Source organism: Rhinopithecus roxellana, chromosome 10 (assembly GCF_007565055.1).
Source record: "Rhinopithecus roxellana isolate Shanxi Qingling chromosome 10, ASM756505v1, whole genome shotgun sequence".
NCBI lineage: Eukaryota > Metazoa > Chordata > Mammalia > Primates > Cercopithecidae > Rhinopithecus > Rhinopithecus roxellana.
Genome location: NC_044558.1, coordinates 54,896,832 through 54,920,609, shown reverse-complemented (window position 1 = coordinate 54,920,609; position 23,778 = coordinate 54,896,832). Strand labels below are relative to the sequence as shown.

Genomic DNA, 23,778 nt, shown 5'->3' with positions numbered 1-23,778 from the left:
GATGAGGCCATATGCCTCATGCCTGGCCAACATAGTGAAACATAGTGAAACTCTGTCTCTACTAAAATTACAAAAATTAGGCCGGGCGCGGTGGCTCATGCCTGTAATCCCAGCACTTTAGGAGGTCAAGGTGGGTGGATCACAAAGTCAGGAGTTCAAGACTATCTTGGCTAACATAGTGAAACCCCGACTCTTCTAAAAATACAAAAAATTAGCCGGGCATGGTGACAGGAGCCTGTAGTCCCAGCTACTCGAGAGTCTGAGCAGAAGAATCACTTGAACCTGGGAGGCGGAGCTTGCAGTGAGCAGAGATCGTGCCACTGCACTCCAGCCTGGGTGACAGAGCGAGACTCCATCTCAGAAAAAAAAAAAAAAAACATAAAAATTAGCCAGGCGTGGTGGTGCACGCCTGTAGTCCCAGCTCCTGGGGAGGCTGAGGCTGAAGAATTGCTTGAACCCAGAAGGCAGAGGTTGTAGTGAGCTGAGATTGCGCCACTGCACTCCAGCCTGGGCAATAGAGTGAGATTCCATCTCAAAAAAAAAAAAAAAAAAAAAAAAAAAAGGGCCAGGCGTGGTGGCTCACACCTGTAATCCCACATCCCAGCACTTTGGGAAGAGGTGGGCGAATCACCTGAGTTCAGGAGTTCTAGACCAGCGTAGCCAACATGGTGAAACCCTGTCTCTATTAAAAACACAAAAATTAGCCAGGAGTGGGGTGTGCACCTGTAATGCCAGCCAGGCATGGTAGCATGTGCCTGTAAGTCCTTGTTATTTGGGAGGCTGAGGCAGGAGGATCACTTGAGTCCAGGAGTTCGAGGTTACAGTGAGCTATGATCATGCCACTGCATCCTGGCCTGGGTGATTAGAGAGAGACCTATTTCTAAAAAAATAAAAATAAAAACGGCCAGGCGGCCGGGCGCGGTGGCTCAAGCCTGTAATCCCAGCACTTTGGGAGGCCGAGACGGGCGGATCACGAGGTCAGGAGATCGAGACCATCCTGGCTAACACTGTGAAACCCCGTCTCTACTAAAAAATACAAAAAAATAGCCGGGCGAGGTGGCGGGCGCCTGTAGTCCCAGCTACTCGGGAGGCTGAGGCAGGAGAATGGCGTGATGGCGTGAACCCGGGAGGCGGAGCTTGCAGTGAGCTGAGATCCGGCCACTGCACTCCAGCCCGGGCGACAGAGTGAGACTCCGTCTCAAAAAAAAAAAAAAAACGGCCAGGCGCGGTGGCTCATGTGCCATTTCACTCCAGCCTGGGTGACAGAGCAAGACTCCATCTCAAAAAAATAAAATAAATAAATAAATAAATATAAAGAAAAAGAAAATGAAAAGCAAAATATTAAGATTATATGACCTTTTGTACCTGCTAATGTGTGCAGGTACAAATATACACATTCATACCATCTAAAGCATTTATAAATAAGCCTTTATAAATAAATGCTTTAGGTGGTGTGAATATGTATATTTTGCATCATTCTGATACCAACTCCCTAATGCCAACCAAGTTAATATCAATTTTAAATGCTGTTTTCCTCAACTGCAAATATAATTCTCTATACACAGTTGGTGCCGAATTAATATTGACCAACCAAATGAACTCTAGATTTGCCAAGGACCCAAGGGGGTTGCATCAGAGTAGTGGATCATGCTCTTCTGTGTCTTGCACCACAGTGAACTCTTTAGGGCCATCTTGGTGGCTGGCACCTCCTGGCCAAAAAGCATTTAATGTACCTGCTTTGTAAAAAGAAAATTTTCTGTTCCTATACTACCTATCTCCAAATGAGAAGCAAAAGAAAATGGTACATCCTCCTGTAAACCTAGCCAGATCATTTGTACTTTTACCTAGTGTTTGTGAGTTTGTGGGCTCCTAGAAGAGGATGGAAGGAATTATGTACTATGCATTGGGATAAGAAACAATCTTTCCACACCCCAACCAGAGTTTTAAACTATTGACACTTCATTTTCAGAGAATAAAGCTCATTTGTTTCTGGATCTGGAGCCTATTCCAGGGATACTAACCACTCTCCCACCCCTGATGGATATCTTAGGTTGGCTAGCCGAGAACATGACTGATTGGCATTAGTCCTCCTAGACTCCAGAGTTGGAAGTAATTGCTGTTCTCCCAACTTGTAAGATTTCTCAAAGTTTTCCGTATTTGAAGAAGATGGGGAGGGAAAGTGACCCTCTGGTGCTAGTATTGAGACTGCTCTGTGAAACCTTCCTCAGGGACCCTGCAGTTAACTCATGTCCTTTTCTTTTCTTGTTTTTTTCCTTTTTTATGTACAGATGGGATCTCGCTATGTTGCCCAGGCTGATCTCAAACTCCTGGCCTTAAGCAATCCTCCCACCTCAGCCTCATGAGTCACTGGGATTATAGGTGTGAGCCACCTACCTCGGTCTCTTTTCTGTTTCAACAGCGCTGTGTACATACCTCTGTTACAACAAGACTATGGAATTTTTTTTTAGATGGAGTCTCACTCTGTCACCCAGGCTGAAGTACAGTGGTGCAATCTCGGCTCACTGAAACCTCTACCTCCCGGGTTCAAGTGATTCTTCTGCCTCAGCCTCCTGAGTAGCTGGGATTACAGGCGCCCGCCATCACGCCCAGCTAATTTTTGTATTTTTAGTAGAGATGGGGTTTCACCATATTGGCCAAACTGGCCTTGAACTCCTGACCTCGTGATCCGCCCGCCTTGGCCTCCCAAAATGGGATTATAGGCATGAGCCACTGCGTCCGGCTGACTATGGAATTTTAATAATTTCTTTTTTTACACATATGTCAGACTAACCAAACAAACAGTCTTGGTGATAGAAACCATATTCTACTTAGCTTTGTAATTCCAACAAGTGACAAAAAACAAGCCTCCAGTGAAAATTCGTTAAGTTAGTTTCTGATTAACTCAGAGGTAATTTTTCTAAAGATTCTATATTTTTTTTCCTTCCCTTCATACTCAAGTCCTTTGACTCCCCATCACACACGGATCACCCCACCCAAACTTCCTACCTCCCAGTACTTGGTTCGGCTGATACCCTCTGCATATGCTCGGGCAAAGTTACTTTCACTGTTGAGGGCTGTAACGGCTGCACTGAGCTGAGACATGGGGTGTAGATTGGTGGGAAAGTTGTCCAGCATGGTGACCACATGGGAAGGCAGAGCTGCCCTCTTTGCCCACTCTTTTGAGAGCCAAGATACCTGTGGAAAAAGAGAGTGCTCAGAACACCAGAAAGGACAAGGAAGGAGAAAAATAAAAAAGGACAGCAACATCTGAGTAAAAAAAACCCAAGAGAGTTGAATCCAATCCATTTACATAGCAGAACTCTGCTCTGATTTCTTCCCCTCACTACGCATCTCTATAAATGCTGCATCAGCATTAAGTGTCTGAGATTAGAGAAAGGCAATGAAGAAGGGGAATGAAAAGAGCTAATAACCTTCTGCTTTACCTGTTCCTCTGTTGGGATCTGTCCAGTTACCAGCAGCCAAAATAAGCCTTCAGGCAGGGGTTCTTCCCCACCCTTAGCCTTGGGTAGCAGTTTCTGGCATTCAGGGATACTAAAGCCTCGGAAACGGATGCCCTTGAGAGAAGAGAATTACAACTCAAGTTTATAGCCTGGAAGTCACACAACTGACTGGTCTTACTTATTAGGCCTTACAACAAGTTAGAACAGAGCTTTTTTGTAGACATGGGGTCTTGCTATGTTCAGACTGGTCCCGATCTTCTGACCTCAAGCAATTCTCCACCTTGGCCTCCCACAGTGCTAGGATTACAGAGGCAAGCCACCATGCCTAGCCGAGAATTTTTTTTTTTCCCCGAGATGGAGTCTTGCACTGTTACCCAGGCTGGAGTGCAGTGGCGCGATCTCGGCTCACTGCAAACTCCACCTCCTGGGTTCACGCCATTCTCCTGCCTCAGCCTCCTGAGTAGCTGGGACTACAGGCGCCTGCCACCACGCTCAGCTAATTTTTTGTATTTTTAGTAGAGACAGGGTTTCACCGTGTTAGCCAGGACGGTCTTGATCTCCTGACCACATGATCTGCCCACCTCAGCCTCTCAAAGTGCTGGGATTACAGGCGTGAGCCCCCGCACCCGGCCCAGAACAGAACTTTTAAAGCTTAAATCTTCACATAACTTACCTCTGGTTTTGTACTTTTATTTTTATTAGTTGATATATTTAAAAGGTAAACTTGTTCTTCAATTATTCCATACATATGTCTTCTCTACCATCCAATATATGAAGCTAGGTGCTCTGTTTTGTGCTTACCCTTATTGGTCCAATCCATGGTTTGCATATTTGCACAAACTCAATGATTATTAGTAATTGATATGAAGATGTCTTACCTCATCAGGATCAAGAACTGATGTTTCATAGACCAGTCCCTTCATGCCTCTCATGCCACCATACATCTAGAGGATGAAGAAAAAAGGAAAAAAAAAAAAAAGAAAAAAAGAGGCTGTGGCTAGCAATCAGAATGATTCAGGCTAGAACTTGTTAGAGCTTCATGGGATCTGGGAGAGAAAATTTATTCTTTGACTTGTAAGACTTCATTTGGTGAGAAATGTCTGAGGAGTCAGCTTACTAAAGAATTAAACTTTGGCCGGGCGCGGTGGCTCAAGCCTGTAATCCCAGCACTTTGGGAGGCCGAGACGGGCGGATCATGAGGTCAGGAGATCGAGACCATCCTGGCTAATACGGTGAAACCCCGTCTCTACTAAAAAATACAAAAAACTAGCCGGGCGAGGAGGCGGGCGCCTGTAGTCCCAGCTACTCGGGAGGCTGAGACAGGAGAATGGCGTGAACCCGGGAGGCGGAGCTTGCAGTGAGCTGAGATCCGGCCACTGCACTCCAGCCTGGGTGGCAGAGCAAGACTCCGTCTCAAAAAAAAAAAAAAAAAAAAAAAAAAAAAAAAAAAAAAAAAAGAATTAAACTTTGTGGCCAGGCACAGTGGCTGACACCTGTAATCCCAGCACTTTAGGAAGCTGAGGCAGGTGGATCACCTGAGGTCAGGAGTTTGAGACCAGCCTGGCCAACATGGTGAAACCACATCTCTACTAAAAATAAAAAATTAGCAGGCATGGTGGTATGTGCCTGTAATCCCAGCTACTTGGGAGGCTGAGGCAGGAGAATCGCTTGAACCCAGGAGGCAGAAGTTGCAGTGAGCCAAGATCACACCATTGCACTTCAGCCTGGGTGACAAGAGCAAACCTCTATCTCAAAAAAAAAAAAAAAAAAAAAAAAAAAAAAAAAAAGAAACTTTGTGGCCAGGTGCAGTGGGGCTCATGCTTGTAATCCCAGCACTTTGGGAGGCTGAGGAGGAGGGAGGATCACTAGAGCCTCTCACAGAGTCTCACTGTCACTCAGGCTGGAGTGCAGTGGCGCAATCGCGGCTTATTGCAGCCTTGACTTGCAGGCTCAGGTGATCCACCCACTTCAGCCTCCTGAGTAGCTGGGATTACAGAAACATGCCACCATGTCTGGCTAATTTTTTGTATATATTTTTTTAAGAAACGGGGTTTAGGCCGGGCACAGTGGCTCACGCCTGTAATCCCGGCACTTTGGGAGGCTGAGGTGGGCAGATCACGAGGTCAAGATATCGAGACCATCCTGGCCAACATGGTGAAACCCCATCTCTACTAAAGATACAACAACTAGCTGGGTGTTTGTGTTGTGTGCCTGTAATCCCAGCTACTCGGGAGGCTGAGGCAGGAGAATCGCTTGAACCCGGAAGGCAGAGGTTGTAGTGAGCCAAGATCATGCCACTGCACTCCAGCCTGGTGACACAGTGAGATTCCATCTCAAAAAAATAAAAAATAAAAAAAACAAATAAAACAAAAAAAGAAATGGGGTTTTGCCAGCCATGTTGCCCAAGCTGATCTTTTTTTTTTTTCCCCCGATGGAGTCTCACTCTGTTGCCCAGGCTGGAGTGCAATGGCGCAATCTTGGCTCACTACAACCTCTGCATCCTGGGTTTAAGCAATTTTCCTGCCTCAGGCTCCTGAGTAGTTGGGATTACAGTTGCCTGCCACTACGCCCAGCTAATTATTATTTTTTTTTTTTTTGAGACGGAGTCTGGCTCTGTCGCCCAGGCTGGAGTGCGGTGGCTGGATCTCAGCTCACTGCAAGCTCCGCCTCCCAGGTTCACGCCATTCTCCTGCCTCCGCCTCCCAAGTAGCTGGGACTACAGGCGCCCGCCTCGTCGCCCGGCTAGTTTTTTGTATTCTTTAGTAGAGACGGGGTTTCACCGTATTAGCCAGGGTGGTCTCAATCTCCTGACCTTGTGATCCGCCCATCTTGGCCTCCCAAAGTGCTAGGATTACAGGCTTGAGCCACCGCGCCCGGCCTAATTTTTATATTTTTAGTAGAGACAGAGTTTCACCATGTTGGCCAGGCTGCTCTTGAACTCCTGACCTCAGGTGAGCCGCCCGCCTCGGCCTCCTAAAGTGCTGGGATTACAGGCAAGAGCCACTGCACCAGGCCTGGAAATGAAATTTTTTAAGTTGAGAAATCACTATCTTTCTTTTTTTTTTGTTTTGGAGATAGGGTCTCCCTCTGTTGCCCAGGCTATAGTACAGTGGCATAATCATGGCTCACTGCAGCCCTGAACTCTTGGGCTCAAGCAATCCTCCTGCCTCTGCCTTCCCAGTAGCTGGGACTACAGGGGCATCCCACCATCTCTGGCTAATTTAAAAAATTTTTCTTTCATAAAAATGGTATCTCCCTTTGTTGATCGAGCTGGTTAACTCCCGGCCTCAAGTGATTCTCCATCTGTAGCCTCCCAAAATGCTGAGATAATAGGCATGAGCCATTGCGCCCAGTCACTATCTTTAATATTTCTGTCTCTGTTTGATTCCTTTTCTTATTGTATTTCACTTTTTTCCTCCTGCCCACTCAACCACTCCCCAACATACCCTACCCTCAAATTCCAACCAATCAAAGCAAACAGAATGAGTTCTATTCTAGGAGAAGGGGATGGAGACCAATAAGCTAAAAACTGTTGAGAAACTATCACCTGAGCTGCTCAGAATCTGAAAGACAGGGAAAAGTCATCCTAAAGCTGTCCTACAGGGCCTGTGGGACAGAATGCTTTTGAATAATCAGTGGGGAGAATGGTACTTTTGTTGAAGCACATTACAGAGCTACTTTTCCTAGCCAAAGTCACACAACCCTTACCATGTCCACAGTAATTTGGCCCACCACCGTCTTGCCATGTTGCTGCCTGAAGGTCTTAATTCTGGCCTGCTCCTTAGGTATCAGGTCAGCCAATATGTCTTTCAAATTCTAAAAAGAAAAGTAGAAGGGCTAAGCAATGGTCTAAAAGTTTATTAGATTTCCTACAAAGTAGGTGTGTGAAGAATTTGCTTTTTAGAGCTGACTTTATCTGCCAGGGAAGTCTGGCCAACTACTCTGCATAAATTAGGGTAAAATAGTAGGCAGGTGGAGGAAGGAATGAGGAGTTAATGTTTAATGGGACAACTTCTCAGTTTGGGCAGATAAAAGTTCTGGAGATGGATGGTTGCACAATAATGTTAACATATTTACTGCCACTGAACCATATACTTAAAAATGATTAAAATGGTAAATTTTATGTTATGTATATTTTACACTATTAAAACATTTAAAAGAATTAGGCAAATGTATTGATATTCCCATCTCACTATACCATTCAGTAAATTATTTGTTAAACAGTAGTATAATAATAATAGCAGCTATAACAATAACAATAATAATAAACACTCCCAGGAAATACTCAGGATAATAAGAGGCCACGTGGTTGCCAAATCCTCTGCCCTAAGGTCAGGCTGGCCCCAGTGATTCTTATTCTTAGTCTTCTTTTCCAAACCTTACCGTAGAGGAAGCACTGGCATGCCGGGCTGCAAGAACAAGACAAGATGCATTCTGCAAAGCAAAAAAGAAAACCTTATGTAACTGTTACCCCTCCTTCCTTTGTATTAACAAGAAGGAGTTACAGTGACTCAACCTCTCTCTTCATCTTAGCCTCTTAGGGCAGTTTGACACAAGAAGCTGTAAAAGGCCCCGAACAGTTTGGAAGGAGTTACCACTATGGAGACAGCAGGAGGTTTAACTCTGCTTTTTTTCATTTATAGCTTCACTAGCATTCCTTGAACACAGTCTCTTTCCCATCATCTGGGTTCCAGAGCAGAGCAGTTGTCAATATTTTTGAGTGACTCCAAGGAAAACAAATGAAGAAACTGAGCAATTACTTAACACTGCTGTTAAGATCTCTCGTGCACCTGGTCTTTTGGCAGCACTTCAACCTCTCTAGTCTGGGAAAGACCACAGGCAGAGGGCAGCCTTTCACAACGGTACTTCTGACCCTCCTGGAAAAAGCACAAAGATTATCTACAAAGAAGCTGACAGAAGACTACTCATTAGCAGAAATGGAAACTTACAAAGTTTGTAAGAGTGTCAAAATAAAATAATTAGTTTGGCTAGGCGCGGTGGCTCATGCCTGTAATCCCAGGACTTTGGGATGCTGAGGTGGGTGGATAACCTGAGGTCAGGAGTTCAAGACCAGCCTGGCCAACATGGTGAAGTATCTCTACTAAAAACACAAAAATTAGCCAGCTGTGGTATGGGCGGGCACCTGTAATCCCAGCTACTCAGGAGGCTGAGGTGGGAGAATGGCTTAAACCTGGGAGGCAGAGGTTGCAGTGAGCCAAGATTGCGCCATTGCACTCCAGCCTGGGCAAATGAGCAAGACTCTGTCAAAAAAAAAAAAAAAAGAGAGAGAGAAAATAATTAGTTTAGACAGGTAGTTTCTTTTTCCTCAAAGAAAAACTACATCTATGAGAAGATTGTCAAGTTGCAATAAAGTTCAAACACCAATTTTGTGAGTTTTCTTTTTTTTCGAAACAGAGTTTCACTCTTGTTGCCCAGACTGGAATGCAATGGCATGATCTCAGCTCACCGCAACCTCCACCTTCTGGGTTCAAGCGATTCTCCTGCCTTAGCCTCCCTAGTAGCTAGGATTACAGGCATGCACCACCATGCCCGGCTAATTTTTTTTTGTATTTTTAGAAGAGATGGGGTTTCACCATGTTGGCCAGGCTGGTCTCAAACTCCTGGCCTCAGGTGATCTGCCTGCCTCGGCCTCTCAAAGTGCCGGGATTACTGGCATAAGCCACCGCACTAGGCCATACACCAACTTTGAAATAAGATGACCAATTAGGTTACTAACTAGGAATATGGCCTGAGGCAAGGAAATTAATTTTTCTGTAGTAGATTTTGAAAAAAAATTGAGATAATCAAATCAAGCCTAAGTTTTCTGCTCTATAAAATGGTTCTAACACCACGCACCTTACAGAATAGTCCCATGATAATTAAATTACAGTGGACATAAAAGTGCTTTGCAAACTTAGAAGATTACACACAGAAATAAACTAATCCTGGAGCAAGGTTGCACCTGTCCTCCTTTTGTCAAAAGGCCAGAGACACCTTTTCTTGCTCTCTGTGTAGAAAATTGCTACATGCCTGGGGTGAGAGTTCTATAGGGTTGAAGGCTTTTTAGAATTTTTTTTTTTTGAGATGGAGTCTCACTCTGTCACCCACACTGGAGTGCAGTGGCATGATCTCGGCTCACTGCAAACTCTGGCTCCTGAGTTCAAGTGATTCTCGTGCCTCAGCCTCCTGGGTAGCTGGGATTACAAGCACACGCCACCATGCTTGGCTAATTTTTGTATTTTTAGTAGAGACAGAGTTTCATCATGTTGTCTAGGCTGGTCTCAAACTCCTGACATCTGGTGATATGCCTACCTCGGCCTCCCAGATTTTTAGGATTTTTAAAATTTAGTTCCCCTATTTCTGCTGGGGCGGAGAGGAGGATTGAAAAGAGGCCCTTCAGAAAGGTCACTCTTTCCCCCAGGCTGGAGTATAGTGGCATGTTCACAGTTCACTGTAGCCTTGAATTCCTAGGCTCAAGTGATACTCCCACCTCAGCCTCCTGAGTAGCCGGGACTACAGGCGCACATCACCAAGCCCGGCTAATTAAAAAAAAAAAAAAAATTTGTAGAAATGGGGTCTTGCTATGTTGCCCAGGCTGGTCTCCAGTGATCCTGGGCTCAAGTGATCCTCCATTCTCAGCCTCCCAAATGTTGGGATTACAGGTATGCAACACCGCACCCCACCAGAAAAGATTACTTTTAAAAGAATCAATCCAAAGGTAAATTCAGAGAGCATAGACCAAGCCAGTATGTTCCTAAAGCAAAGGAGGAACACCTCAACTAGTTACCAGGGCTGTCCTTAACTCCTTTTCTTAACGTCCTGAAGAGTCTCCTCTTTCTTATTGAGGATCATTTGAGCAAGAAATAGGCAGCACAAACAGCCCTTCAAAGCCCTTACACCCTACATGGGCAAATAGGAAGCTGAACCCAGCACTGAAGATGTTAACTTTGCTCGCTGTTTCTTTCTCTCTTTTTTTCTTTTTCTTTCTTTCACAAAAAAAGTGGGCAAAGAAAACATGCTAATAACTTCAAACTATTGTTCTACAGAGTTAACCTTGTTTAAGCTATTCCATGGTTTAAAGTCCCACAGATTCTCTATTATAGAGGCCCCTTGTCCCAGAGACTACATCAGTCCAGCAGGAGACCTTTTAATTGTGGGTGGTTGTTTGCTGTGGTGATTTTTTTTTAATTATATATTTTAAACTTTTTTTATAGAGACGGGGGTCTTGCTATATTGTCCCGGCTGGTTTCAAACTCCTGGGCTCCAGCGATCCTCCTACCTCAGTCTCCCTTAGTGCTGAGATTACAGGCATGAGCCACTGCAACCAGCTGACTTTCTGTTTTGTTTTGAGACAGCGTCTTGCTCTGTTGCCCAGGCTGAGTGCAGTGGCTTGATCTCGGCTCCCTGCAACCTCTGCCTCCCAGGTTCAAGCGATTCTCCTGCCTCAGCCTCTCGAATAGCCAGGACTACAGGCACCCGCCACCATGCCCAGCTAATTTTTGTAGTTTTTTAGTAAAGACAGGGTTTCACCACGTTGGCCAGGCTGGTCTCAAACTCCTGACCTCAAATGATCTACTTGCCTTAGCCTCCTAAAGTGCTGGGAATACAGGAATGAGCCACAGTACCCGGCAGATTTTCTGTTTTTTGTTTGTTTGTTTTTGAGAAGGAGTGTCACACTGCAACCCAGGCTGGAGTGCAATGGCACGATCTTGGCTCACTGCAACCTCCGTCTCCTGGGTTCATGCGATTCTCCTGCCTCAGCCCCCGAGTAGCTAAGATTACAGGTGCACACCAACACACCTGGCTAATTTTTTGTATTTTTAGTAGAGATGGAGTTTCACTATGTTGGCCAGACTGGTCTTGAACTTCTGACCTCGTGATCCACCCACCTCGGCCTCTCAAAGTGCTGGGATTACAGGTGTGAGCCACCACACCCAGCTCAGCCTTTCTGTTTTTGAAGAGTCTACAGGGAACATCATATGAAAGAAGTTGAAGTCTCTCCATAATTTTTCCATTTCTAAACCATCTTGAAGTTTCTATAATGGTTGGCCAGGCGCAGTGGTTTATGTTGTAATTGGAGGGTGGGCGGATCACTTGAGGTCAGTTTGAGACCAGCCTGGTCAACATGGTAAAACCCCCACATCTACTAAAAATAATTTCTACTACACTTCTCTACGACTTGTTGGCTAACTCTAGCCAAATCATTTAACCTTTCTGTGCCTCAGTTTCCGCATCTGTATAAGGGGAAACAATAATAATGCCTGCTTCAAAGGATTGTTATGAAGATTAAGTGTGTCAATATTTACAAAGCATTTAAAACTGTGTCTGGCACAGCCCAAGTGCTATGTGTTTGTTATATAATAAATATGATAGCTACTTTCTTTTTTTAATTTTTTTGAGACGGAATCTCGCTCTGTCGCCCAGGCTGGAGTGCAGTAGCGCAATCTCCACTTACAGCAAGCTCGGCTTTCCAGGTTCACACCGTTCTCCTGCCTCAGCCTCCCAAGCAGCTGGGACTACAGGTGCCTGTCACCACGCCCAGCTAATTTTTTTTGTATTTTTAGTAGAGACGGGGTTTCACTGTGTTAGCCAGGATGGTCTCGATCTCCTGACCTCGTGATCCACCCGCCTTGGCCTCCCAAGGTGCTGGGATTACAAATGTGAGTCACCGCACCCGGCCTATGATAGCCACTTTCTAGCACCCTTCGGTGTCAGGTTCAGTCATGTTTTTTGCTAAACCTGAAGCTTAAAAAAAAACAAAGATATCAGAGGAATTTTAAAGGCAGCAATTCATTGGTAAAAGGGTAGAGTAGAAAAAATTCAACTTAGGACAGCTTTATCTAATGCTGTGGAGTACAGAGCACTTGATTCGGAGTTAGGAAAGGAAATCTGAGTTCTAAGTTCTAGCTCCATTACTAATTAACTAAGACAACCAAAGCAAAACAATTAACTACTATTTATCTTCCCATTTCCATAATTAAGATAACACTTAAACTACTTAGAGTCTGATTCTCAGGCTCCAATAAGGACATATATGCAAAAGTAGTCAAGTCTTGTTACTTAAAATGTGACCTCCTCGCCAGAAGTATTAACATTTCTTGGGCCTCAGACCTACTGAATCCAAACAGTTTAGATATGGAGTTACCAAGGACCAAGTCCTAAATTAACTTTCTGCCACTTTCCCACTGTGTTATCTTGGCTATGTAACCTAATTTTTAAGTCTCAGTTGTTACATTTCTAAAATGGTAACAATAAAAGCCAATTTCAGAGTAGTTAACTAAATAAAATAATATTCATAAAAGCATCTAGAACAGTGCCTTGTGCATAGCTGAATTCAGTAAATATTTGTTTCTTAGAAATGCGTTGGCCTATTACCTACCATCAAGTGTCAGAACTTCCTGGGAGTGGGATCCCAGGAAAGAGGCAGTCAAGCCTGAGGCAGAGGTGAATGGATAATTCCTTCCAGCTGTGAAATACAAACTAAAGTCCCAATTTTCTTTCTTTCTTTTCTTTTCTTTTGTTTTAAACAGCCATCAAGGAAAAGATACCAGTTTTCTTTTTAAGGGCTTTTTGACCAAGAAGGGAGGAGTCTCAGGGAGAGGAAATAAATTTAACTAACCCACCAGCAGAGCAAATGACTCTAGACAGGAGGTACTTGAGGACTGTCACACCAAAGGCTACGTATCATTTCCTCTACCCCGTGGCTGCCAAAGAAAGCTGCTGAATGGCTCTGAACAGTACATTCAGGTTATATTCACTGATGAGACAGGTAGATTACAAACCTCTGAATCATCCCTAAACATCTACCTCCCAGCTTCTCCCCTAACCCTGGAGGTGTGACAGTTGGGCTTTTGGTTTCTGGATGCACGCCACCTGTAGAGTCACCTTACTGGAACAGCAGCTCTCAGGTGAATCAGGCAGTCATCTCACTCAATAGGTCAACTCATTCATGGGGAGAGTTGGAGAGGGTTACTTCCAAAGACAAGGGCCTGGCTCACAATGTCTGACAGCCAGTATTCTCTATAGTGTGGAGGTGGCGTTATCACAAAGAGGTTTTTCCCCCGCAATCACTAAGAGCTCATTTGTTGCCAACCCTTACAAGAACTCCTCTAGTGAGTCTGCTATTATTGATAGAGGTGGGCTGTAGCCCCCAAATGTGGTAAGATGAAAAACCATAAAAATTAAAAGAGGCCAGGTGTGGTGACTCACACCTTCCTTTGTTCTCCTCTGCCTTTGCCTCCTTTCAAAAGTTCTGTTGCAGCCGGGTGCGGTGGCTCATGCCTGTAATCCCAGTACTTTGGGAGGCCGAGGCGGGCAGATCACGAGGTCAGGAGATCAAGACCATCCTGGCTAACACGGTGAAACCCCGTCTCTATTAAAAAAAAATACAAAAAATTAGCCAGGTGTGGTGGCAGGCGCCTGCAGTCCCAGTTACTCGGGAGGCTGAGGCAGGAGAATGGCGTAAACTCGGGAGGCGGAGCTTGCAGTGAGCTGAGATTCAGCCACTGCACTCCAGCCTGGCTGACAGAGGGAGACTACATTTCAAAAAAAAAAAAAAGGGCCGGGCGCGATGGCTCACGCCTGTAATCCCAACACTTTGGGAGGCCGAGGCGGGCGGGTCACGAGGTCAGGAGATGGAGACCAGCCCGGCAAACACGGTGAAACCCCGTCTCTACTAAAAATACAAAAAAAAAAAAAAAAAAAAAAAAAAAAAAAAATTAGCCGGGCGTAGTGGTGGGCGCCTGTAGTCCCAGGTTCTCGGGAGGCTGAGGCAGGAGAATGGCGTGAACCCGGGAGGCAGCGGACCTTGCAGTGAGCGGAGATCGCGCCACTGCACTCCAGCCTGGGCGACAGAGCGACACTCCGTCTCAAAAAAAAAAAAAAAAAAAAAAAGTTCTAAGTTGCTAGCCAATCGGGACAAATACAGAATGCGAGGTCCCATTCCAGCCAATGGAAACTGGACACAGCAATAGGGTGGATGTGCCGCCAGGTTATAAATGACCCTGTCTCCTTTGTTCGGTGTAGTCTCGTGGCAAAACTGCTGGCGTGTACCCTTTCTGCAGAAAGTATAAAAATGGCCTTGATGGCCAGGCGCAGTGGCTCACGCCTGTAATCCCAGCACTTTGGGAGGCCGAGGCGGGCGAATCATGAGGTCAGGAGATCGATACCATCCTGGCTAACACGGTGAAACCCCGTCTCTACTAAACAAACAAACAAACAAACAAACAACAAAAAAAAGCCGGGTGTCATGGTGGGCGCCTGTAGTCCCAGCTACTCGGGAGGCTGAGGCAGGAGAATGGCGTGAACCCGGGAGACGGAGCTTGCAGTGAGCCAAGTTGGCGCCACTGCACTCCAGCCTGGGTGACAGAGCAAGACTCCATCTCAAAAGAAAAAAGGCCTTGCTGAGTAAATTTATGTTCAAGTGTTGTTTCTTTACAGCACCAGGGAACAAGCATTTCAAACAGGAGGCTGAGGCAAAAGAATCGCTTGAACCCAGAAGGCTGAAGCTGCAGTGAGCTGAGATTGTGCTACAGCTCCAGCCTGGGCAACAGAGGAGACTCTGTTTCAAAAATCAAAACAATCCCACTTAATATAGGTTATTTTCCTCTTACTCCTTAGCCTATTATCATCACAGTCCCATATCTAGCACCCTCAACCTACAGTCAAGCAGCCAAATTTTCTTTGATTTTCCATCCTAGGCACATCCAGAGTCTGTCTGTCCTGCTGCATAGCCAGGATATGTCCTACCACATATCCACATAACCAACGTTAAAACCTTGGGGGAGGCTGGGTACAGTGGCTCATGCCTACAATCCCAGCATTTCTGAATTAAAAAGCAAGACTCCATCTCTAGAAATATAATTTTAAAAATTAGAAAACAGGCTGGACGCAGCTCTCGCCTGTAATCCCAGCACTTTGGGAGGCCAAAGCGGGTGGATCAACTGATGTCAGGAGTTCAAGACCAGCTTGGCCAACATGGCGAAATCCCGTCTCTACTGAAAATATAAAAATTAGCCAGGCGTGGTGGCACACGCCTGTAGTCCCAGCTACTCGGGAGACTGAGGCAGGAGAATCGCTTGGACCCGAGAGGCAGAGGTTGCAATGAGCTGAGATCGCGCCACTGCACTCCAGCTTGGGTGACAGAGCAAGACTCCGTCTCAAAATAATAATACTAAAAAAAATTTAGAAAACAAAACCAAAAAACCTTGGGGAAGAAGCTCCTGATTTTAACAGGGACTTCATCCTTCATCAACAAAAGATCAGGACTGGCTTAGCTGATGGAGCAAACACAATACACTAATAACCAGTAGGAAAAAATCCTGTGCTACAGACACTTCCAATGCAGAAGGAACAACTTGCATTCAGAGAAAACGAACACAAATAGGACAAAGGCTCCTCTCTCCCTAGAACCAGGTCAGAGAACTAAAGGCATTTTTTTTTTTTTTTTTTTTTTTTTTTTGAGACGGAGTCTGGCTCTGTCTCCCAGGCTGGAGTGCAGTGGCCGGATCTCAGCTCACTGCAAGCTCCGCCTCCCGGGTTTACACCATTCTCCTGCCTCAGCCTCCGGAGTAGCTGGGACTACAGGCGTCTGCCACCTTGCCCGGCTAGTTTTTTGTATTTTTAGTAGAGACGGGGTTTCACCGTGTTAGCCAGGATGGTCTCGATCTCCTGACCTCGTGATCCGCCCGTCTCGGCCTCCCAAAGTGCTGGGATTACAGGGTTGAGCCACCGCACCCGGCCAACTAAAGGCATTTAATGTGTGTGTTTCACAATGGTGATACTGGAAGTCGGTTTGGCACTACATGGTCAGGCCACTTAAAAGCCTGAGCAGAGTAATCTACAGATTTCATACTTTGACCTCCTTCATACTCACAGACATTTCCTTAATAATTCTACCTGCCGGCCGGGCGCGGTGGCTCAAGCCTGTAATCCCAGCACTTTGGGAGGCCGAGACAGGCGGATCACGAGGTCAGGAGATCGAGACCATCCTGGCTAACACGGTGAAACCCCGTCTCTACTAAAAATACAAAAAACTAGCCGGGCGAGGTGGCGGCGCCTGTAGTCCCAGCTACTCGGGAGGCTGAGGCAGGAGAATGGCGTGAACCTGGGAGGCGGAGCTTGCAGTGAGCTGAGATCTGGCCACTGCACTCCAGCCTGGGTGACAGAGAGAGCCTCCGTCTCAAAAAAGAAAATAATAATAATAATTCTACCTGCCATTTTCCAACAGTCTCTTCACGTGAACAGTCGCTGATCACGGCCGGGTGCAGTGGCTCATGCCTGTAATCCCAGCACTTTTGGGAGGCCAAGGTAGGCCGATCACCTGAGGTCAGAGGTTCAAGACCAGTCTGGCCAACATGGTGAAACCCTGTCTCTACTAAAAATATAAAAATTAGCCAGGTGTGGTGGTGCACGCCTGTAATCTCAGCTAATCGGAGGCTGAGAAAGGACAATTGCTTGAACCCAGGAGGCAGAGGTTGCAGTGAGCTGAGATCATGCCACTGTACTCCTGCCTGGGTGACAGAGCAAGACTCCATCTCAAAAAAAAAAAAAAGATGCACTGATCACTGAGTAAGGAGGACTGCAAAAGACACTCCTCCAGCTTCCATCTTCAGAAAGGAATCACAAGTCTATTTTCGTTTTTTGAGACCGAGTCTCTGTCACCCAGGCCTAGCTAGAGTGCAGTGCTGCGATATCGGTTCACTGAAACTTCTGCCCCCTGGCTTCAAACGATTCTCCTGCCTCAGCCTCCCGAGTAGCTGGGATTATAGGCACCTGCCACCGTACCCAGCCAGGAATCACAAGTCTTAAACTTTCCTTTCAGTAGAAACACTTAGTATTCGTTTCTTTTTTTTTTTGAGACGAGTCTCACTCTATTGCCCAGGCTGGAGTGCGGTGGCATGATCTCAGCTCTCTGCAACCTCCGCCACCCCGATTCAAAGTGATTTTCATGCCTCAGCCTCCCTAGTAGCTGGGATTACAAGCACCTGCCACCACGACTGGCTAATTTGTATATTTTTATTTTTATTTTTTATTTTTATTTTATTTTTTTTTTTGAGACGGAGTCTTGCTCTGCCACCCAGGCTGGAGTGCAGTGGCCGGATCTCAGCGCACTGCAAGCTCCGCCTCCCGGGTTTACGCCATTCTCCTGCCTCAGCCTCCCGAGTAGCTGGGACTACAGGCGCCCGCCTCGTCGCCCGGCTAGTTTTTTGTATTTTTAAGTAGAGACAGGGTTTCACCGTATTAGCCAGGATGGGCTCGATCTCTTGACCTCGTGATCCGCCCGTCTCGGCCTCCCAAAGTGCTGGGATTACAGGCTTGAGCCACCGCGCCCGGCCTAATTTGTATATTTTTAATGGAGAAGGGGTTTCACCATGTTAGCCAGCCTGGTCTTGAACTCCTGACCTCAAGTGATCTGCCCGCCTCAGTCTCCCAAAGTGCTGGGATTATAGGCATGAGCCACTGTTCCCGGCCAACCCTTACTGTACTTTAATAAACTTTTTTTTTTTTTTTCTGAGATGAGTCTCCCTTTGTCGCCCAGGCTGGAGTGCACTGGTGCAATATCGGCTCACTGCAAGCTCCGCCTCCCGGGTTTACGCCATTCTCCTGCCTCAGCCTCCCGAGTAGCTGGGACTACAGGGGCCCGCCACCTCGTCCGGCTAGTTTTTTGTATTTTTTTAGTAGAGACGGGGTTTCACCGTGTTAGCCAGGATGGTCTTGATCTCCTGACCTCATGATCCGCCCGTCTCGACCTCCCAAAGCGCTGGGATTACAGGCTTGAGCCACCGCGCCTGGCCCAAACTTTTTTTTTTTTAAGAGACAAGGTCTTGCTATGTTGCCAGGCTGATCTCAAACTACTGGCCTCGAGTGATCCTCCTACCTCAGCCTCCCAAAGTGCTGGAATTACAGACATGAGCCACCATGCCTAGCTAATATTTCTTGGCCGGGCATGGTGGCTCATGCCTGTATTCCCAGCACTTTGGGAGGCTGAGGTGGGTGGATCACGAGGTCAGGAGAATGAGACCATCCTGGCCAACATGCTGAAACTCCATCTCTACTAAAAACACAAAAATTAGCTCGGCGTGGCAGTGCGCGCCTATAGTCCCAGCTACTCAGGAGGCTGAGGCAGGAGAACCACTTGAACCCGGGAGGCAGAGGTTGCAGTGAGCCGAGATCACACCACTGCACTCTAGCCTGAGTGACAGAGCAAGACTCCATCTCAAGAAAAAAAAAAATTCTTGAACACCTACTTATTATGTGTACACTAAGTATATACTAGTGAATAAAGAATATAGGATCTGCCACCATAATACTTTCTCAGGAATTAGAAACTATTCCCTTACTTCTGCTAGGAGTTCTTACAACTCTGCTAGGAATTCTTACAAGTTTTACCTCCCTGACACTTTAGGGATTTACAAGAAACTTTTCCAGATCCCATCCTACTCTGCAGAATCATTATCTGAAGGTAGGATCCAGGAATCTGCAACATAAGCAAGTATTATAGGTAACAATGCCCACTGTGAGTTTACAGACCTTTTAAAGTAGCATCATGTTAAAATAAATACAGAGGGCTGGGTGCAGTGGCTCATGCGTGTAATCCCAGCACTTTGAGAAGCTGAGACTGGCGGACTGCTTGAGCCCAGGAGTTCGAAACCAGTCTGGACATGGCAAAACCCTGTCTCTAAAAAAACTACAAAAAAATTAGCCAGGCGTGGCTGTGGTCCCAGGTACTCGGGAGGATTGCTTGAGCCCATGCGGTTGAGGCTGTAGTAATAGCAAGCCATGTTCACACTACTGTACTCCAGCCCAGGTGACAGAGTGAGAGACACTGTCTCAAAAACCCCCAAAACAAAGAACTAGGGAATTTGGGCAGCTGAAGCAAAGTTGAAGCAAGAACTGAAAGATAATCAGATGCTAAGAAAGATTTATTGCTAAAGTTGCCTCATTACGGTTTTAAATTTCACATCCTACTCAACTCCATTGCATAAAGCATTGACACAGAGCAGAAGGAATCATTGTGTGGCTTTATTGAAATCCACCAAGTCTGGTTTCCCTTCTGCTGTCCCTTGGATTTTAAGTCAGGAATGCCAACTTTATCACTGCCAACTACCATACTGTTCTTGCTGCCTCTCCATGCATTCATTCACCTGCTACCAACCTAAAGGCCACTAGGAAGATCAAATGCGATCATCTCACCACTAACACCCCATAGGCTTCCCCTGCCATTCTAGTATCAAGGAATCACCGTTACTTTGGGTAGGCTGATAGTCAAAGTGAAGGCACAGAAATACGAGCCCTTGCCTTTAAAAAATTTGGGTTTTAAGTGGCCGGGCGCAGTGGCTCAAGCCTGTAATCCCAGCACTTTGGGAGGCCGAGACGGGCGGATCACGAGGTCAGGAGATCGAGACCATCCTGGCTAACACGGTGAAACCCCGTCTCTACTAAAAAATACAAAAAACTAGCCGGGCGAGGAGGCGGGCGCCTGTAGTCCCAGCTACTTGGGAGGCTGAGGCAGGAGAATGGCATAAACCCGGGAGGCAGAGCTTGCAGTGAGCTGAGATCCGGCCACTGCACTCCAGCCTGGGCGACAGAGTGAGACTCCGTCTCAAAAAAAAAAAAAAAAAAAAAAAAATTGCGTTTTAAAACCTAACTAAATATTTTGCAGGACAAAACCAACTCGGTTTTGTTGAACCCAATTTCTGAGTAGGACTTATACATGTGATGCTGTACAGTGGTGTAAGTCCAATGTAAAGAAACCATTGGTTCCTTTGCATTTAAGTGTCTTGAAAAAGTCTAGAAGTAACCTAGAAACATCTTTGAATTGATTTATTCAGTTTCAAACATACTAGCTTGAAGAAGTAATTTTCAGTGGCTCAAGAGACAGTTCCCTTTAGCTAGGGTTGGTTAAGCATGTTGACTTCAAAAGTCCAGAAGTGAACTGTAGCCCAACTTCAATTCCTAGCCCAAATCCAAACCCAGATCATCTGTGAAAAGAAATTTTGATGTCACAAAACTAAGTCACCCACAGATAATACTAAGGCTATTGCTTAGCATTAATTCATTTGGATAAACAAGTCAAATAATCTCAAAGCTCTCTGAGTTAGCTTCTCTAACTCAGGTGTTTTAAATTATGTGACAGTGAGAGTAGAACAATAGAACAATGACTAATTCACATTTTGTCTCCTAGTAAGATTAAAAAAATTCTCCAGTCTGGCCAATATGGTGAATTCCCATCTCTACCAAATATACAAAAAATTAGCTGGGCGTGGTGGTGCACACCTGCTAACCCCAGCTACTCAGGAGGCTGAGTCACGAGAATTGCTTAAGCCTGGGAGGCAGAGGTTACACGACAGGAGATTACTTCACTGCACTCCAGCCTGAATGACAGAGTGAGACTCTGTCTCAAAAAAAAAAAAAAAAATTTTCTTCTCAGAAAAGTAAAACTACACCTGACGCTGAGACTCAAAGTGGTAAGAGTCAGTTCTCACTGGTGAGAAATTACTGCCTCCCAAAGTCTACTTTATTAGCAAAAGTAAAATTACCAATTATGACTACAATTATCCACAGGCCAAGCTAGAAAGCGCAGGCAGGTGCCAGCAATGCTGACAAGCCAACAAGCTTCCTGGTATCCTGGTCATATTGCTTATTTCTCAGGGGATTTCCAGTCCTGAGTGTATTGGGCTTTGCTACCCTTTTTTTTTTCCCCTTGAGACGGAGTTTCGCTCTTGTTGCCCAGGCTGGAGGGCAATGGCGTGATCTCGGCTCACCACAACATCCGCCTCCCGGGTTTGAGTGATTCTCCTGCCTCAGCCTCCCAAGTAGCTGGGATTACAGGCATCCGCCACCATGCCTGGCTAATTTTGCTTTTTTCGTAGAGATGGGGTTTCTCCATGTTGGTCAGGCTGGTCTCGAATTCCCAACCTCAGGTGATCCATCCACCTCCGCCTCCCAAAGTGCTGAGATTACAGGTGTGAGTCACCGTGCCTGTCCTACTTTTAAGGGTCAAAAGCCTTCTAATAGCTTTCAACTGACAGGTTACTAGGATCGTCAGGCCATCTCTAATAGGAAAATAATGGTACCATAATTACGTAGCTCTCTCACCCCAAAAGTGTTCTGAGCTTCCATATGGGCTTAAGGAGCAAAATAAATTCAATAGGTAAATCCTAAGACTTTTTCACATTCACTGTAGGGTTAGACTCTCTGGTCTGGGTTAGCAGCTCCGAAATTAGTTAATTATAGTGTCCCCTATTCTGCCAAAACGCTATCTAGAACTTGCTTCATTTCCCAAGAGGCTTCCTTACCCTTTCCCCAGCAGCAGGAGAAGCAACAGCCAAGTAAGACAAGCATCTCCCAAATGCTCAGCTAGTACTTTCCACTGGGTGGAAGAACCAAGGTAAATCTCACAAGTTTCAGTTTGCGCCAACCATGAAAAATAATGCACAGCAGGCCAGGTGCAGTGGTTCACACCTGTAATCCCAGCACTTTGGGAAGCCGAGGCAGGAAGATCACTTGAGCTCAGGAGTTCAAGACCAGCCTGGGCAACATAAGGAGACGCCGCCTCCACTAAAAATAAAAAAGATTAGCCGGGTGTGGCGGTGCACACCTGTGGTCCCAGCTACTTGGGAGGCTGAAGTGGGAGGATTGCTTGAGCCCAAGAGGGGCTCAAGCTGCAGGGAGCCTTGGTCACACCAGAAGACTCCAGCTTGAGTGACAGAGCAATATCCTGTCTCAAAAAAAAAAAAAAAAAAAATTACATACAGCAAGCCAAAACCATCCTAAGGCTTTCCTTTCCTTTAGGTGCTGTCAGCTTTAAATTATCCGCAGGAAAAACTGAGTTCTTTGCAGAAGTCAAGGTCACTTGTGGGACTGTCCCCTGCTTGGATTAGAGGGCTGGGACTCCCTCAGCACAGCAGTTTCTGTCTAAAAGGGCCAAGTTACCCAGAACTAAAAGTACTGGCAATTTGAAATTGAAGGCATCATTACCTGCAACAGTATTTCCATGCCCAATACCAAGTAAAGGACCCCAAAGGAGAGAAAGTTCCTGGATAAAGTAGACTTAAGATCAACGGCATAACCTGGGTAAGCAAGTAGTATGACGGTCATGTGACCTTGGCATTACTATCTCTTGCCGAGGATCTTCATTTATTGGCCTGCAGTTTGGTGGAACCACCTTTCTGGTTCTTTCTCCAATCATATATGATAGTCATGCAGGACGCTGTACAGAAATGCTCCACCTCACCCAAGCTCCTCCTATATAAAAAGTGCAAGAGTCCCAAGGACAAAGAGGAGGGCCTGAAGGACCCATTCTTGTGCTCGGCGTGGTCACCGAAGGTTTAAATAATAGACTTGGAGAAATGGAAACAGGCAGTTCGGGAACTGACAATGCCCTTCCTATAAAGCAGAGGACGAAATTAGCCACTGCTCTAGAGTGAGCACATCTCTTCACTCCCGCTCCCTCCACCAAACTGAATGTAACTCCAGTGGAACACCACATCTCTTCTCTACCAGAGGTTCCTGTCTCAGCTCCTTCCTATTTCAGGGCCACGCATCCCCTTCCCTTTCATTTCAGATATGCGGGGTGACAGCAGGGTCGGCCTCCTCACGCGCTCTAGACTGCCGGCCGAGGGCGGGCGGCGTGCATTTCACCCCCAGGAGACATAAGGGAAGCGCGGCACACGGTCCCGGGAGCTTCACGCAGGGCTGGCGGCCAGCCAAGCGCAGGGCCCTTTAAGGCGCGCAGGGTGCGCACGGGTGTGGGAGGGAGACCCCGGCGCCGGAGGGCCTGCGGTCGCCTCAGCCCCACCCTGGGACGGCGTGCTCCCTCCCCTCGCTGCTCACCTTGGTTCCCAAGAGCCGGGCGGCCGCAGTGAGTAAAGCCATGGCGGGCGATCTCCGGGATCTGGTGGGGAGGTAAGAAGGGGAGAGAGCTGCGGCAGGAACAGGAGCAGCCGCCGCTGCACCAGAGGCCGCGCCGACGGGTGGACAAGGTTGAAAGGAGGCGGCTGAGGGAAAGGGTAGACGAACCGGCGGCGGCGCCCTGCCCGGGGTCCTCAGCGAGGCCCCGCCCACTGGCCGGAACCCGAGCCCGCCCCTCTCAGGGGACTCTCCCTGGGCCCGGCCATTGGTCCGGCATGGAAGTGGGGCGGGACCTGAGCCCTTGACAGCAGTTGTGACGGGGAGGATTGGACCGCCCGGATTAGGGCTAATTAAGGGTGTATGGGTGGCGGGCGGGGGAGTGCGGGTGGCCAAGTACGTGCCTGAGAACTCAGTTAACTTCCCTCTTGGCTTTTCCCTTTGACCTTAACACGTTTGGGGTTAT

The 23,778-nt window shown here is 46.7% G+C and overlaps 1 protein-coding gene across 1 annotated transcript in view; it reads right to left on the bottom strand.

Annotated features, from left to right (window-relative positions):
• The window catches only part of CS (citrate synthase), a 31,628-nt gene extending 8,090 nt beyond the window's left edge, over nucleotides 1-23,538 (bottom strand). Inside the window, exons 1-6 of the mRNA XM_010377794.2 lie at nucleotides 23,298-23,538; nucleotides 7,845-7,895; nucleotides 7,170-7,277; nucleotides 4,340-4,405; nucleotides 3,444-3,575; nucleotides 3,007-3,195 (exon numbers count right to left, since the gene is read on the bottom strand). Of these exons, the coding sequence (XP_010376096.1) occupies nucleotides 3,007-3,195; nucleotides 3,444-3,575; nucleotides 4,340-4,405; nucleotides 7,170-7,277; nucleotides 7,845-7,895; nucleotides 23,298-23,339 (588 nt within the window). The 5' untranslated portion in view covers nucleotides 23,340-23,538. The remainder of the gene's footprint in view (nucleotides 1-3,006; nucleotides 3,196-3,443; nucleotides 3,576-4,339; nucleotides 4,406-7,169; nucleotides 7,278-7,844; nucleotides 7,896-23,297) is intronic.
• Between the last annotated feature and the right edge of the window lie 240 nt (nucleotides 23,539-23,778).